Raw genomic sequence first — 12,506 nt, forward strand, 5'->3', positions numbered from 1 at the left:
TACAGAAAATGAAAAAATAACATTGGCTCTTTCCAGTAATATCACAGCTATTTTGGTTGTATTTTATTTTTCAAAGAGTAAATTCCATGGATGTCGAACAAAGTATCCATGGATAAATGCTAATTATTGAATTTCGAAATTATTCACAATGAAGGTATTGATTTAAAATAGTTACATTATTGGACCTAAAACACAACATTTATATTTGACCACCATTTTTTTTACTAAAAAAATTACTAAACCTGAAGTATGTCAACACATGCAAACATGTTCATGGGGATATGTCTGCGGCTTTATAGTGAAATTAATGTGACAAACACAGAGATTGAGAAGGATTAGTAAAATGAAGACAGGAATATTTCTTAAACATAAAATTAAATACATTTAGTTGGAAGGTGTCTTTGTTCAAATTTCCATATGGTTGACACCTATAACCTGAGGTGTTTTCAGAAGAGCATGTAAGAATCATATTTCCAGAATGAGTAGTGTTCTAATGAGAGGAAATCAATGTCCTTGTTGTGCAACCATGTAATAGTTACAGAAATAAGTCTTAAACTTTGTTGTACTAAAAGCTGACAAGAGCAAATAAGTAAATGGGTTTTTATGTAAAAAAACTTTATTCTCAAATAATGTTTTCAAAATATGTCATAGAACGTGTGTCATAGAACAATCTGTGTGTACAATGTCTCTAAGGTTTATATTCTCTCACATTAACAAATATATACCAGCGGTGTCTTCAAATAACAGCTTGTATATATCCACATGTGCAAACAAGGTTTAAACCTTAGACAACATACATTTTATATTCATACTCGGACGATAATTTCGTAAAAACATGTATTTTAACAAGTTTTGTACCTACATGAATCAAAAAGTACAGCATATTTAATAATGTTACAAATCTTCATAAAAAATATATTTCTGTACAAAAACATTTTCTTTTGCACCTACTTCAAGTCAGCAGCACATGATATGGTGATGGTGATGTTGGATGCAGCTCTTTAGAACAGGGTCTGATATAGAGATGTTATTGCAGCAAGCCCAACAGAAGGCAGGATGGGATGGTACGCAGGGGATTTTCGTGACAAATATTTACTTCCTAAAATGATTGACACGGCAGTACATAGGTGTGCAGTCAACAACAAGTATGTAAAATACAAAATAGTTTCATTTTGTAGAAAATTTGAGGAAATACAAATGCTTTCTGTTTCTCACACACACACACACACACACACACACACACACACACACACACACACACACACACACACACACACACACACACACACACACGCACACACACACACACACACACACACACACACACACCAGCTCATACATCTTGTACTGATACAATGGACAGGTACACACAACTAATATGATAAGGAACATCTCCAAGAACAATATCACACAGTTTAGTCATCAACACATTAATCTCAAAGCAAGTGCATAACAGAGACAGGTATCTGACAACTAAGCAAAGGTAGTTCTACCTGTTCTAAATAAGATGTGATACATGCATTAACAAAATGATTAGGAAATACACTGAACTAACCCATGACTTCGGAATCACAGTGTACTGTTCAGTAGATGCATTCAAGTAGCCCTACACTCTCAAGCACAATAGAGTTGTAATATGATAGTTTATAGTTTAATCATGCTTGGTATTAGATAAGGCAGTGTTTCTCAGAGTGGAGCTAGGTCAACTGTTCTGTATCTTAATTTAATCACCCTTGACCATTTGGGTAGGAGGGGCCAATCAGAAAACATAAGCTTTAGGGAAACTGATAATTAATGAGGCCACACCTATGAATTTCCTGAAGCGATCGCTATCAGTCATGGTTGCCAAGGAATTGTTGCTATGTGAGTCAGTTTGTGATGACACTTCAACATAACAAAATTGTAGGGCACAAATAAAATAAACTAACACTTGTGGACTGAAACTGTGATTTTAAGCAAGAGCAGCATTTATGAAAAATAAACATTTAATTAGCTCCAGCATCATAGAAAACAATTTCGTTCTGCATTAGAGATATTTTTGAAACATGAGCCAGATGGGAGAGAACTGTGAACTTTAATGGTTTACTGATGCAAAACATGGTGTGGGCCTGTGGCAGCATGAAACTGGCTACAACGGCCATTACAACAACTCACATCTGATGTGATTCACACTGTCATTGTTAGATACAGAGTACAGTCACTGTCATCTGTATTTCCACTGTCACTGACTTTTCACTGCACATCAGTCAGAGCAGAAACGTCAAGGGTATCACTGTTCTGGAACAGCATCACTCTTCATGTAGATTAGGTGACAGATCAGAACCACCTGATCTTCAAATCTCATATGGGATGTATGTGATCACTAGAAGCTGTGTGGTGTCTGTCACGTATCTGATAGTAAGAGGCGTCGTCCCTAGTATCAGCATCAGCAAGCAAAACATAAACAAAGGTCAGCCATTGTACATGAGAACACTCCTTATGAAATGGATTTAACATGTCTATGTACACATGATCAAAACCCTGTATGTCATCTTCCCAGACACTTTTCAGATAGAAAATTCCTCTTTTGATGCTAAGTTTCATATCCATTCATAACACAATAGTGCAAAATTTGTGCAATAAAGTAATTTGTTAGCACAGCAGCTGGGGAGATTCCAACTCTCGTGCTTAAGCTCGTGGAGCCAGCCAGAGTCCCCTGCAGCATGGTGCAGCTGTGGCATATCTTCTCTGGACGGGAGAGAGGGCTCTCCTCTAGGGTTCATCTTCACTGAAGAAAATACTTTTATCAACAATTATGTGGCTTTGCAAGACACTTCAATAGTTCCCCAAGGAGGGACTTTGGGAGGAAAGAAAAAAGGGAAAAAAATCGGCGAGTGAAAACATTGTATCCCCAGGGGAGCCATGAAAGGCAGGAGTCCTTGATCCAGAGAAGAAAAGATCTGCTGTCCTGTATTTCCCAGCTATAGATATGATCTCTGGTCAACCCAACACCAATACCGTTAGTTGTATTGTTGAGTCATCAGAGTTGGTGATTTAATAGTGTATGTTCTATCTTCTCCCCTTGTTTAAGCACAGTTAAAATATAACTGGCACCAAGAGAAAACAAACCTACCCCCTAAGGTCTAGCCATAGGCTGGCCCAGAACCAGATATCTGAAGCCTGAGTCTACCTGTATGTGGGCTAGCTCAGTAACAGGTCTAGTACCAGGTGCCGAACCAGGGGTGTCTGTAGGCTCACTTAGAACCAAGAGGCTTGAATGTGTCTATCTGGTGACTGACCAGTCAATAAGCAGTCAATAGACCAGTACCTTGCCAGTATCTAGTGATACATTTGTGTATCTTTGCAGTAGAGGGAAGGTATTGTTAATTACATTTCCATCAAGCTAAATATAAATTTTCCTTGGAATAGACAGGTATTGTAGAGGTTGATAAGACAGGCATTGCAGGGAAGTCCTGCTGTGGACCAGATATTGAACTAGTCCACTGGAGTGAAGACTTGCACTGGACCGGGTATATTTTCAGTCCATTGTAGGGAGGGTTTGCTGTAGGTACACTGGATGGAAGTCTTGCTGTGGATCTGATATTAGAATGATCCGTGTGGAGTCAGAAATGGAGGGCTATACGACAGTGCAGACTGTGTTAAGTGTGGTGTCAAACCTCACAGCCTTGGCTTCTGTGGGCTTCATGTTGGTGTCGTACATTGGGTTCTCAAATGAGGCTTGTCCATTGGTGCTCTCATGGCCTGCGTAGCCATTGTACTGGACCTTGGGTCTAGTTCTGCAAGAGAAACACAGACAGTTATGGTAATGGTGGTTTAACCTCACAAAAAAGGCAGATCATTGTTACATGTTCAGGGTATGGATGGACCCAGTCTCATGTTGAAATGGGATGTTTTTGGATGTTACTCTATCAAAACAATGTAACGTAGCTTCCTGAAGACTCTGGCCTCGCCAGCAGTGCGCACGGACCAAGCTTGCGCCCTTAAAATAGCATCTGAATAATACGCCATTGACTTTAGACCACGTTTTTCCTGGTCAGTAGCATTGTTTTTCGGAAACTGCAAAATAGCACCAGGGAACGTTTGCGCCGGAACACGCCTCCTTTTTTGCTGAACCGCCCACGGGAGCGCAAAGTCATTTCGACGTGCGTCTGTGGAGGGAAAAGTCGGCTTTGCGTCGAGTGCAAACTAGGAATGACACTTGCGTCGTTGACTAAGTCAATTGCGCTGGGTGCAAGATAGGGCCCTCTGTCTTAATACATTACATATGGATGTGTGGATAAGTAACTGCAAGATTCCATGATTTGGTGTAATAGTCTAACCTAGCAGCTTAATTGACAGTTCCCCTCATGTTTTTTTGTAAAAACCACAACAATAACCAGATCCAAATGACCCCCCAAAAATATATTACAACAACATTGAGGCTGGTTGGTGTGCTGACAGAAAGATGACAATATGAGGTCAAAGAACACAACTTTTTTCAGTAGGCCTTCTGTTTACATATCATGTTGGTCTCCATTGTATTGGCCAAGCAAGTTTTAACCAAGTTATTTTCACAATTGTCCAGTGAACTGGTAGGACAGCATTATACCATAAGTCAGTTAACTTCCTTTATCTTAACTTTAGTCTGTTTCCACAGCATGAGAAAGGAAAAGAGAGGATGAGGATGTGTCTGTAAAGGCCTGGTTGCCAGGATGATAAGAGGTCTTACCTGACGGCAGCCCTCATTACGTCTTTGGCTCTCTCATTGTCATCAGTGTCAGGTGAAAGTACCCTGCCGATTTTTATGGACTTTAATACCGGGTCATGGCCATTTAATCTAACAATAGTCACATACTGTATTCTCTTTCTTTTTGTTTGTTCAGTTAGCTTTGGAAAACTCCAATGCTCTTACAATTGTGATACTTTTTGTGTGTACAATAGCTGTTCTCTTTGTTGTTGTAAGTGAAGCAGAATTTGTATTTATACTGTAACTGATCAGTGGTATTCGTGAGGTGGCACAGGAGTTTCCCATAACTGATATGAAAGACACAGCTAGGCAAACGTACAGCTTGGTAATTTACCACGGCGACAGCCAGACAAGTGGCCTACCTGTGCTTGTAGAGGTAAAAGGCAAATCCTGATAGGATCAGAGCAAAGAAGGGAACCAAGATGGCAGCTGCCACTGAACTGCTGTTGGTGTAGGGGTTGCCAAGGTCTGGAGCTGTTGTGATGGGCCCTTGAGGACCGAGGGAATGAGATCAACACAGGCTCAGTTCTCACAATCAAATCATTTCATGGTATATCTAAAATTCTTAACATATCACAATGGAAGGACATACAGGTAAAGATACATTTCTGTAAAGAAATCTACTTAATTCTCTTAAAAGATTTGTTGGATCAGATGTTAGTTTATTTCCTCCAGGAACACAATGCCACTTATTGAGGGACTTGCTGCACTTGTTGGTTAGTTGTAAATGATTTAACTGCTTGTACTCGCTGTGAATTATATTATTGTTCCTTGCTTTCTTCCAGGTACACTCAAGCACACTCTAGCACTTTCGAGGATCATGTTGTTTAGTTGAAATTTGTTTAACTACATGCTCTTCTGGTTCCACCCATTGGAACTTATTTGCTTTTCACAATGTATGCTTCATGTTTTGGCTGCTCGCAATGTTTTTGGGGCTATCTTGTTGTTTATGATCATTGACCTATACACTTTTTGTAAAGCTCTCTCTTGTAAGTCGCTTTGGATAAAAGCGTCTGCTAAATTACTAAATGTAATTGTTAAGTGTAGTCTAATATAGAAAATGAAGTGCACAAAGCAGGGGCTGTACCTTGTCTGGTTAAGAAAAACTTCCCAAAGTCTTTGTTGTGAATGTGGCCTTGATAAACAAAGGTCTTCTTTTTGTCAGATTCTGCTGTTACCTAAAACAATAGAAGCCAGCAGATTAAAAGGGATTGGTTTATGAGCTCAAACATACTTTTCCCTCTTCCTTCTCCTCTGTCCTCAAACAGTACACAAATACATATATGCCAAGAGCCCCTTCTGTGTTACCTTGTTTAGAAACAAGAATAAGTTCATATTTTAAATGATAATTTAATATTTGGCAAAATACTAAAATAATGGAACAGCAAAGTTTTGCCCTGAACACAAGATACACATTGCAGGGCTCGACATTAAGGCTTGTCCGGGACAAGTGGATTTTTTGGTAGTGTAAGTGGAAGAAAAATTGACTTGCCCCGCTGGACAAATTAAAACTCAAACAAAATAAAAAGCCATGTTACTTCACGTTATGTGCCACTCATTACGTCTATTTTACCGATTTTATTTGACAGAATTCTGCATTAGCAAAACACAAAAAAGTGACTTTGTCCCAAAATCTCTACAGACCGGGCAGCTAATTTAATGTTCAACACTTGAACCGGGGCTTATTACTTGAAAGAGGAATTATTTACTGTGTTGTGTCAGTTACACTACCAGGGCTTGGAAATACTGTGGCAAATGGCTAGTAGAACATAACATTTCATAATAATTTCAGTAAATCAAACAGCTGCAAGACCCAGTGAAATGTTATACAGCAAGCAAACTAACGTTAGCTAGCATCACTAACGACATTGGCTAACTTAACTTCGGTAGGCTATCCTCAGTATTTGCAAGCTAGCTAGACTTATACTATATCTAACATCATTTTGTAGACATAACAATGAATTTTGCCACTAAATGTTGGTGTTAACATTTTATTTGTTCTACAATTTCACTTTCTACCCAGTAGAAGCTAATTTACCAAGGGATCCTTCAAAAAGTGTATACTTTACAGTTGAATATTACAGTAGCTGATATTTAACTTTGTACATCTAACCGATACAAATGCTGCTAATGCTTGCTAGGTACACAGCTGCCGACTCTATCATTTTATAATTGAAAAATCAATTATAAAATGATAAATCTTTACCCGGACAAGTGACTTTTGTCCATGGACAAGTGAAATGTTGATGTACTTGTCCAAAGGACAAGTGCCTCAAAAGGTTAATGTCGAGCCCTACATATTTGTACAGCCTTAAAACATTTCATGAGCTGAATTCAGTAAGCTTATACAATGAGCAGACGTACATATCCGTCCATTGCCCAGTTGTCATTCTTGAATTTACTAAAGTAGTGTTCGGTTGGCCCTGTGATTTGGTAGACCTTCAACAGAAGATGATTCTCCTCCTTCTTATAGGTCCCTGGAGACCAGAACATAGGCAGACAGACTGTTTATTATGGAAGGAAGTCTTTACAGTAAACATGGATTAACAGAAACCATCTCTATAATGCAGTGTGAAAGTGTAGTCTGGAGAGTGCATTGTTGCTGCAGTTGTTGTTTACCTGCCAGTTTGATTTGGACACCGCTCTGCTCTAACAGGGTGACATTGACCCTACCCGTTGTAGCATTGAAGCCATTCACTGTTACTGTCGTAACTTGTCTCTTCCCGAGGAACTCGTAGAAACCACTCCAGTCAGAGTTGGAGGAAAACACATCAACTGGAACTAGAACACAAACACACACATTCGTTACTCTCCATTCCAGCAGCTGCCCAAACAGACGTGTATAAAAAAAATGAGCTCACCTCTGATCTTGTTTTTTAGCACATCCGACTCCCCTGCCTTAGCTTTGCCATTTCTTTTGGGACCGACTGCAACCGAAGAACATAATTGATAATATGACATTTGAGTGCATGGTCCTGAATGCTATGGGGAAGTTGCAGCTCACTAATGACTACACTAATGTAACTGTGACTGCAGAGATGTCCAGCAGGAGAGATGCACACAGGGTAATCGTACAAACACGGATCAGCCTATTACAAAAGCCATTACTGGTTACACATCAAATCATCAACATTCTAACTTTCCACAGACTACTAATATATGCAAGAAAATATGACCTCAGAATTTATTATAAAACAGTGGGGATGTTATTTGCATCAGTGTTACTAAGGATAGGCGCGCTCTGCTTCCAAAATAAATAAAAGGTGATTTTGGGTGCGAGTGAAAAAAGACAAGTAACTTAAAGTAGAAAAAACCGCACTCTCAAGCTTGCTCATTGCTTCTTTGACCAGTTTATTAGGATGAGAGACGTGTTTCGGCCTAAGCCATCAGTGTACCTTTGCAGATTGGGGATTTGCCTGACCACCTCCCTTCTGGCCGGCAGGTCCTGTGTTCAGATCCCCCCGCCAGGTACAACCCCTCTTGACAGGTGTAGATGAGGGTATAACCCAGCGTGGGAAGATCTATGGCACGTACATCTACATTAGAGGGAGTCTCTGGCTGTCTGCATGCATGGGCTGGAGAGAGAAAGAAGGGGAGAGAAAGAGAATTGTAGAACGAGAGAAGGAGGTGAGATTGATTGAGAAGAAAGGAAGAGAAGCAGAAAAGCTTAATATTTTCTCTACTCATCCCCTGCAGGCATTAGATATTTACAAAAATCAGTCCTTGTCATCAGGAGGACCCAATGGAAACCAGCCACGGCCTGCAGGAGTTGCCTAGGGAATCTTGAGAGGTGAACTGTGCGAATGGCACATTAATTTAACTCTAACTCTCACACATTACCAGGTTATACACTGCTCACATACACCCAATTTACAATAGGCTCCTACAGATAGTTTCTGATGAAGACAGCCGTCCTTGCTTTTGATTTATTGTGTTCCTTCACATGGTCTACTGTAATGCAACATACTACAGGTCCAAAATCATCAGCGAGACAAATACAAATGACAGAGCCGTGGGGGGAAAGGGAGGCATGGCGACAACTCAAAATCAAAGGATTATATTAGCCAAAAGAGTCACTTGACTGCATCATCACTCTCTGTTCGCACAGGACCACATGTGCCTCTGTTCAGAGAGATGGGATCAACTGGATCCATACATATCTATTTCACTGTCTGTTTCCTGTCCTCCTCACCGATGCATTCTGGCTGAGTTCCACTCCAGGTCAGGTTCTCCAGACAGGTTCTAGTGGTAGAACCCAGAATGTGGTAGTTCTTACGACACCTGAAGGAGATCTTACTCCTAACCTGAAATATAAATAAACATATTGTAACTCAGATCTAATCTCGTCATTCAGCCTCTGCAGTCTTGTGTAATTTAGTTTTTTATAAACTAGCTTTGTGTACATAAGCATGCTCACAAATCAAGTGTTCTTACCTCAAAGCCTTGAGCTAGGACAGGCATGCCGTTAACAAGAATTCCGGGATCTCGACAAGTGTTGTAGGCAGGGTCTATACAGACAAACTCACATATTACAATTCCAGCAAATCTGCAATGTTGACACATATCACAAAAAATACAGTGTCTACAAAGATTTCATCAAAGCTGTGGTACCTATGCAGGACGGCTGTATGCCGCTCCAAGTGCTGTCCACTTGGCAAAGTCGGAGGGCAGAGCCCACCAGGAGGAAGGGGGCCCGACAGTAGAATCTGACTTCTGCCTTGTAGGTAAACTGCTTCCCCTCAGAGTAGCCCTCCGCAGGTGTCCCTGGGTCTCCACACAGCACCGCTTCAGAGCATACATAAACACAAACACACACAAATACAAGGAGAAATTTGTCATGATACACAGCTCTCAAGTTCCAGTAAAATGCACTATGCTCCTCTCTTCTCTCTCTCTGACAGCATGTCATGGGCTTCTGATCTTGGCTGCAGGCCCCACTGCCAGACCCTGCCTATATAGCATGTAATGCTCATGTTACGGCCAGACCTGACTGCCCCTGCTGCAGGGAGCAGGTAAGGAGATGTTGATGGTCTTTCTGCAGCTGTCATAACATTCTCCCAACATGTCACAACTGTCTGGAAACATGTCAAGGGTGGCTGGTACAGGCTGTGTTTCTTTGAAAACCAATGCAGTTGTTGTAGAGTTGATGTATCATAATCTTGAAAGCTCAAAATACATATGGAAGATGGTGTGGAGGAAGTCAACTAACCATCGCTGGAGCATGACAAGTTCTGGGAACATTGAAAAGAAGGATCTTGGCCTGGCTTGGACCTTACTTACGTAGACACTGGGGGATCTCTCCTCGCCAGGTGCCATTGCCCTCGCAGGCCAGGACTCCGGGGCTGGACAGCTGGTAGCCTTCGGAGCAACTGTAAGACACACTGGAGCCCCAGGTGTGATCAGAACCTTCCACCCTTCCATGGTGCACAGCAGGAGGTGCCCCGCAATGGATCACTAAGAACAGAAGTAGGACGTGAACAGAACACAGTATGTTGACTAAAACAACCATGCAAGTAGAACGTAAACCTGGGAGAAACACAATGTGTCTCTATCAAACAAATACATACTTTATGAATCAGCTACAGTAGCTACTCCCTGCATCCCAACCCCTCACAGCAAACTGGCTACATACTTCCCCTGATAGGATTACACTCTTGACATTTTACTGCTCCTGTCTTACATTAAACACCCAGAATACCTTTCGTCTGTAACTGAATTATTTTGCTTGTTACGCCAAACAAAATGCATTCTGAGATCTTTTGATCTCAGAATACTTAAAATTCAGGGAAGTTGTTGTGATGTATTTATACTTTATAGGATCTTCTCTGTTTTCATCTCTACTAACAGTGCAGGAGATGAAGCAGGAAGCTCAAAGGAAGCTCACAAAGCTGGCTTTGTCACCTTAAAAAAAAAAAGCACTTTAAAATGGTCACATTCTGACATGTCCCAACCAAAATACTTCCATTAATAATGAGCAGAATTGTGAGTGGAAGCTCACAATCTTAACAGGAGAAAAGTAAATAATTGACTTTTGTCCAAATGCAAGGTGGTATGGCAGGTGAAGTGCCCCTGAGTATTAATGGGACAAGCTTCCTAAGTGGATTAACAGTAACAGTGATAAGAGGATTAAAGTTAAGGTCAAAATGATTAGCCGCTAAAGAGATATGAAAATGTTTCAAAAAATTCTGTCCAATGGTAACATAATTCCTAAAACTTTACAAAGTAAAACATGTATCAACTAGAGAGGGTACAATTTCTTTAATCATGGGGATCAGATGGCTGAGCGGTTAGGGAGTAGGCTTATTAATCAGAGGGTTGTTGGTTCGATTCCCGGGCGTGCAAAATGACATTAAGTCCTTGGGCAAGGCACTTCACCCTACTTGTCTCGGGGGGCATGTCCCTGTACTTACTGTAAGTCGCTCTGGAGAGTCTGCTAAATGTAAATGTAATTGTGAGGGGTTTGTTGCAGATGGGTCGGTTTTAAGTGTGCCTAAAAACGCCTAAACAGCATGCCCAAAGTAAATTGAAAGCTGTTCTTGAACCGTTTGGAGTACATGCATGTAAATGGTCTCTTTTGAAAGCTGACACTCTGAAGTTATTTCCCCTGTTGTCAGGACCCCTGTCAGTCCTACCTGTGTTCAGTAATAGAAGCTTGAACACAAGGAAAGTGAAAGTTTCAATTTCCGCCTAGATTTTGTTATGAAAACAGGGGCCTGAAGACGCCTAGAGATGGAAGGTATTAGCTGGAAGACAGAATTGGACCACAGGTTGAAGCCTTACCTAATTCAAATCAAAAGTCAAACATAATACCACAATATATTAATATTTGTCACGTGTTTTTATAAGAGTACATCCAGGCGTTTTCTAAAAGGGCCTTTTGGAGACTCCAGAAATGACCCTTGTAACCAAGGTCAAATTATTAGGATAAAAAGGTATAATTGTTATCTCTAATGAAAGGTGGTACTTAGAACTATCATATATAATAGCTAAATCCCACATTAGTATTACTGAAACACAAAAACTGAAGCATGAACACATTGGAGTGCTTTATCTGATTCCCAGGATTGGCGCACAAAGAACACAGATTCTGTCAACCATATTGCGCAACCGACTTTTATTTTGAAGGCTCCACCAAAACATAACAAATGGGGTATCGCCATTAACAGCTAGCGCTAAGCTACAAGGCTAACAAGCTTATATCAGAGCCAGTCGAAGGCAGTTTGAGAAATTGGTTTAGAACGAGTGTGGGGGGGGGGCAGGGGGGGCAGGACGCACAGACCTAGTTGGCTTTAGAAGGCTGTCAACGGGGCATGGAAGCTCCTATTGGGTGAAAAAATATGTCTATCGAAAGGGGAGAGTGTAGCGGCCATGTCTAAAAAACATATTTGTTGATACTTAGTGCGTAGTAGCTGGGGGAGGAGGGGGCAGTGTTTCGGACTGTGGGGGCAGTGTTTCCTGCCCGCAGGCGGGCCCGGAGGAAAAAGAGGTTTACATTTTACAACTAATATTTCTGTATATGTTAAATAAGTTTGCATACTTATTATTTACGAAGATTGCAAAGCTTAAAAAGCATACATTTGTTGCTGCTCATTTACACTTCAAAATACTAAGAGAGAAGTGTAGAATGAAACAAGGTTCTCTTCTCATTTCCCTTAGAACAGAAGGAATGGTGATAGGCTATATGGCAGCCTCACATAAGACACATTAAAACAGATAAATCTTAAACGAAGAAAGTGGGCATCCTGTGTAAAAATGGTCCTAACCTATATTATGACAAACT

At 40.7% G+C, this 12,506-nt stretch overlaps 1 protein-coding gene across 1 annotated transcript in view; it reads right to left on the reverse strand.

The window, feature by feature from the left end:
* Nucleotides 1-487: 487 nt before the first annotated feature.
* The window catches only part of LOC124473714 (CUB and sushi domain-containing protein 1-like), a 386,561-nt gene continuing 374,542 nt past the window's right edge, over nt 488-12,506 (reverse strand). The window contains exons 60-70 of the mRNA XM_047029350.1: nt 10,007-10,180; nt 9,338-9,511; nt 9,161-9,234; nt 8,919-9,030; nt 8,122-8,301; nt 7,588-7,653; nt 7,346-7,507; nt 7,091-7,203; nt 5,814-5,904; nt 5,089-5,215; nt 488-3,776 (exon numbers count right to left, since the gene is read on the reverse strand). Coding sequence (XP_046885306.1) covers nt 3,617-3,776; nt 5,089-5,215; nt 5,814-5,904; nt 7,091-7,203; nt 7,346-7,507; nt 7,588-7,653; nt 8,122-8,301; nt 8,919-9,030; nt 9,161-9,234; nt 9,338-9,511; nt 10,007-10,180 — 1,433 coding nt within the window. The 3' untranslated portion in view covers nt 488-3,616. The remainder of the gene's footprint in view (nt 3,777-5,088; nt 5,216-5,813; nt 5,905-7,090; nt 7,204-7,345; nt 7,508-7,587; nt 7,654-8,121; nt 8,302-8,918; nt 9,031-9,160; nt 9,235-9,337; nt 9,512-10,006; nt 10,181-12,506) is intronic.

The sequence above is a fragment of the Hypomesus transpacificus genome, chromosome 11, assembly GCF_021917145.1.
Source record: "Hypomesus transpacificus isolate Combined female chromosome 11, fHypTra1, whole genome shotgun sequence".
Classification (NCBI taxonomy): domain Eukaryota; kingdom Metazoa; phylum Chordata; class Actinopteri; order Osmeriformes; family Osmeridae; genus Hypomesus; species Hypomesus transpacificus.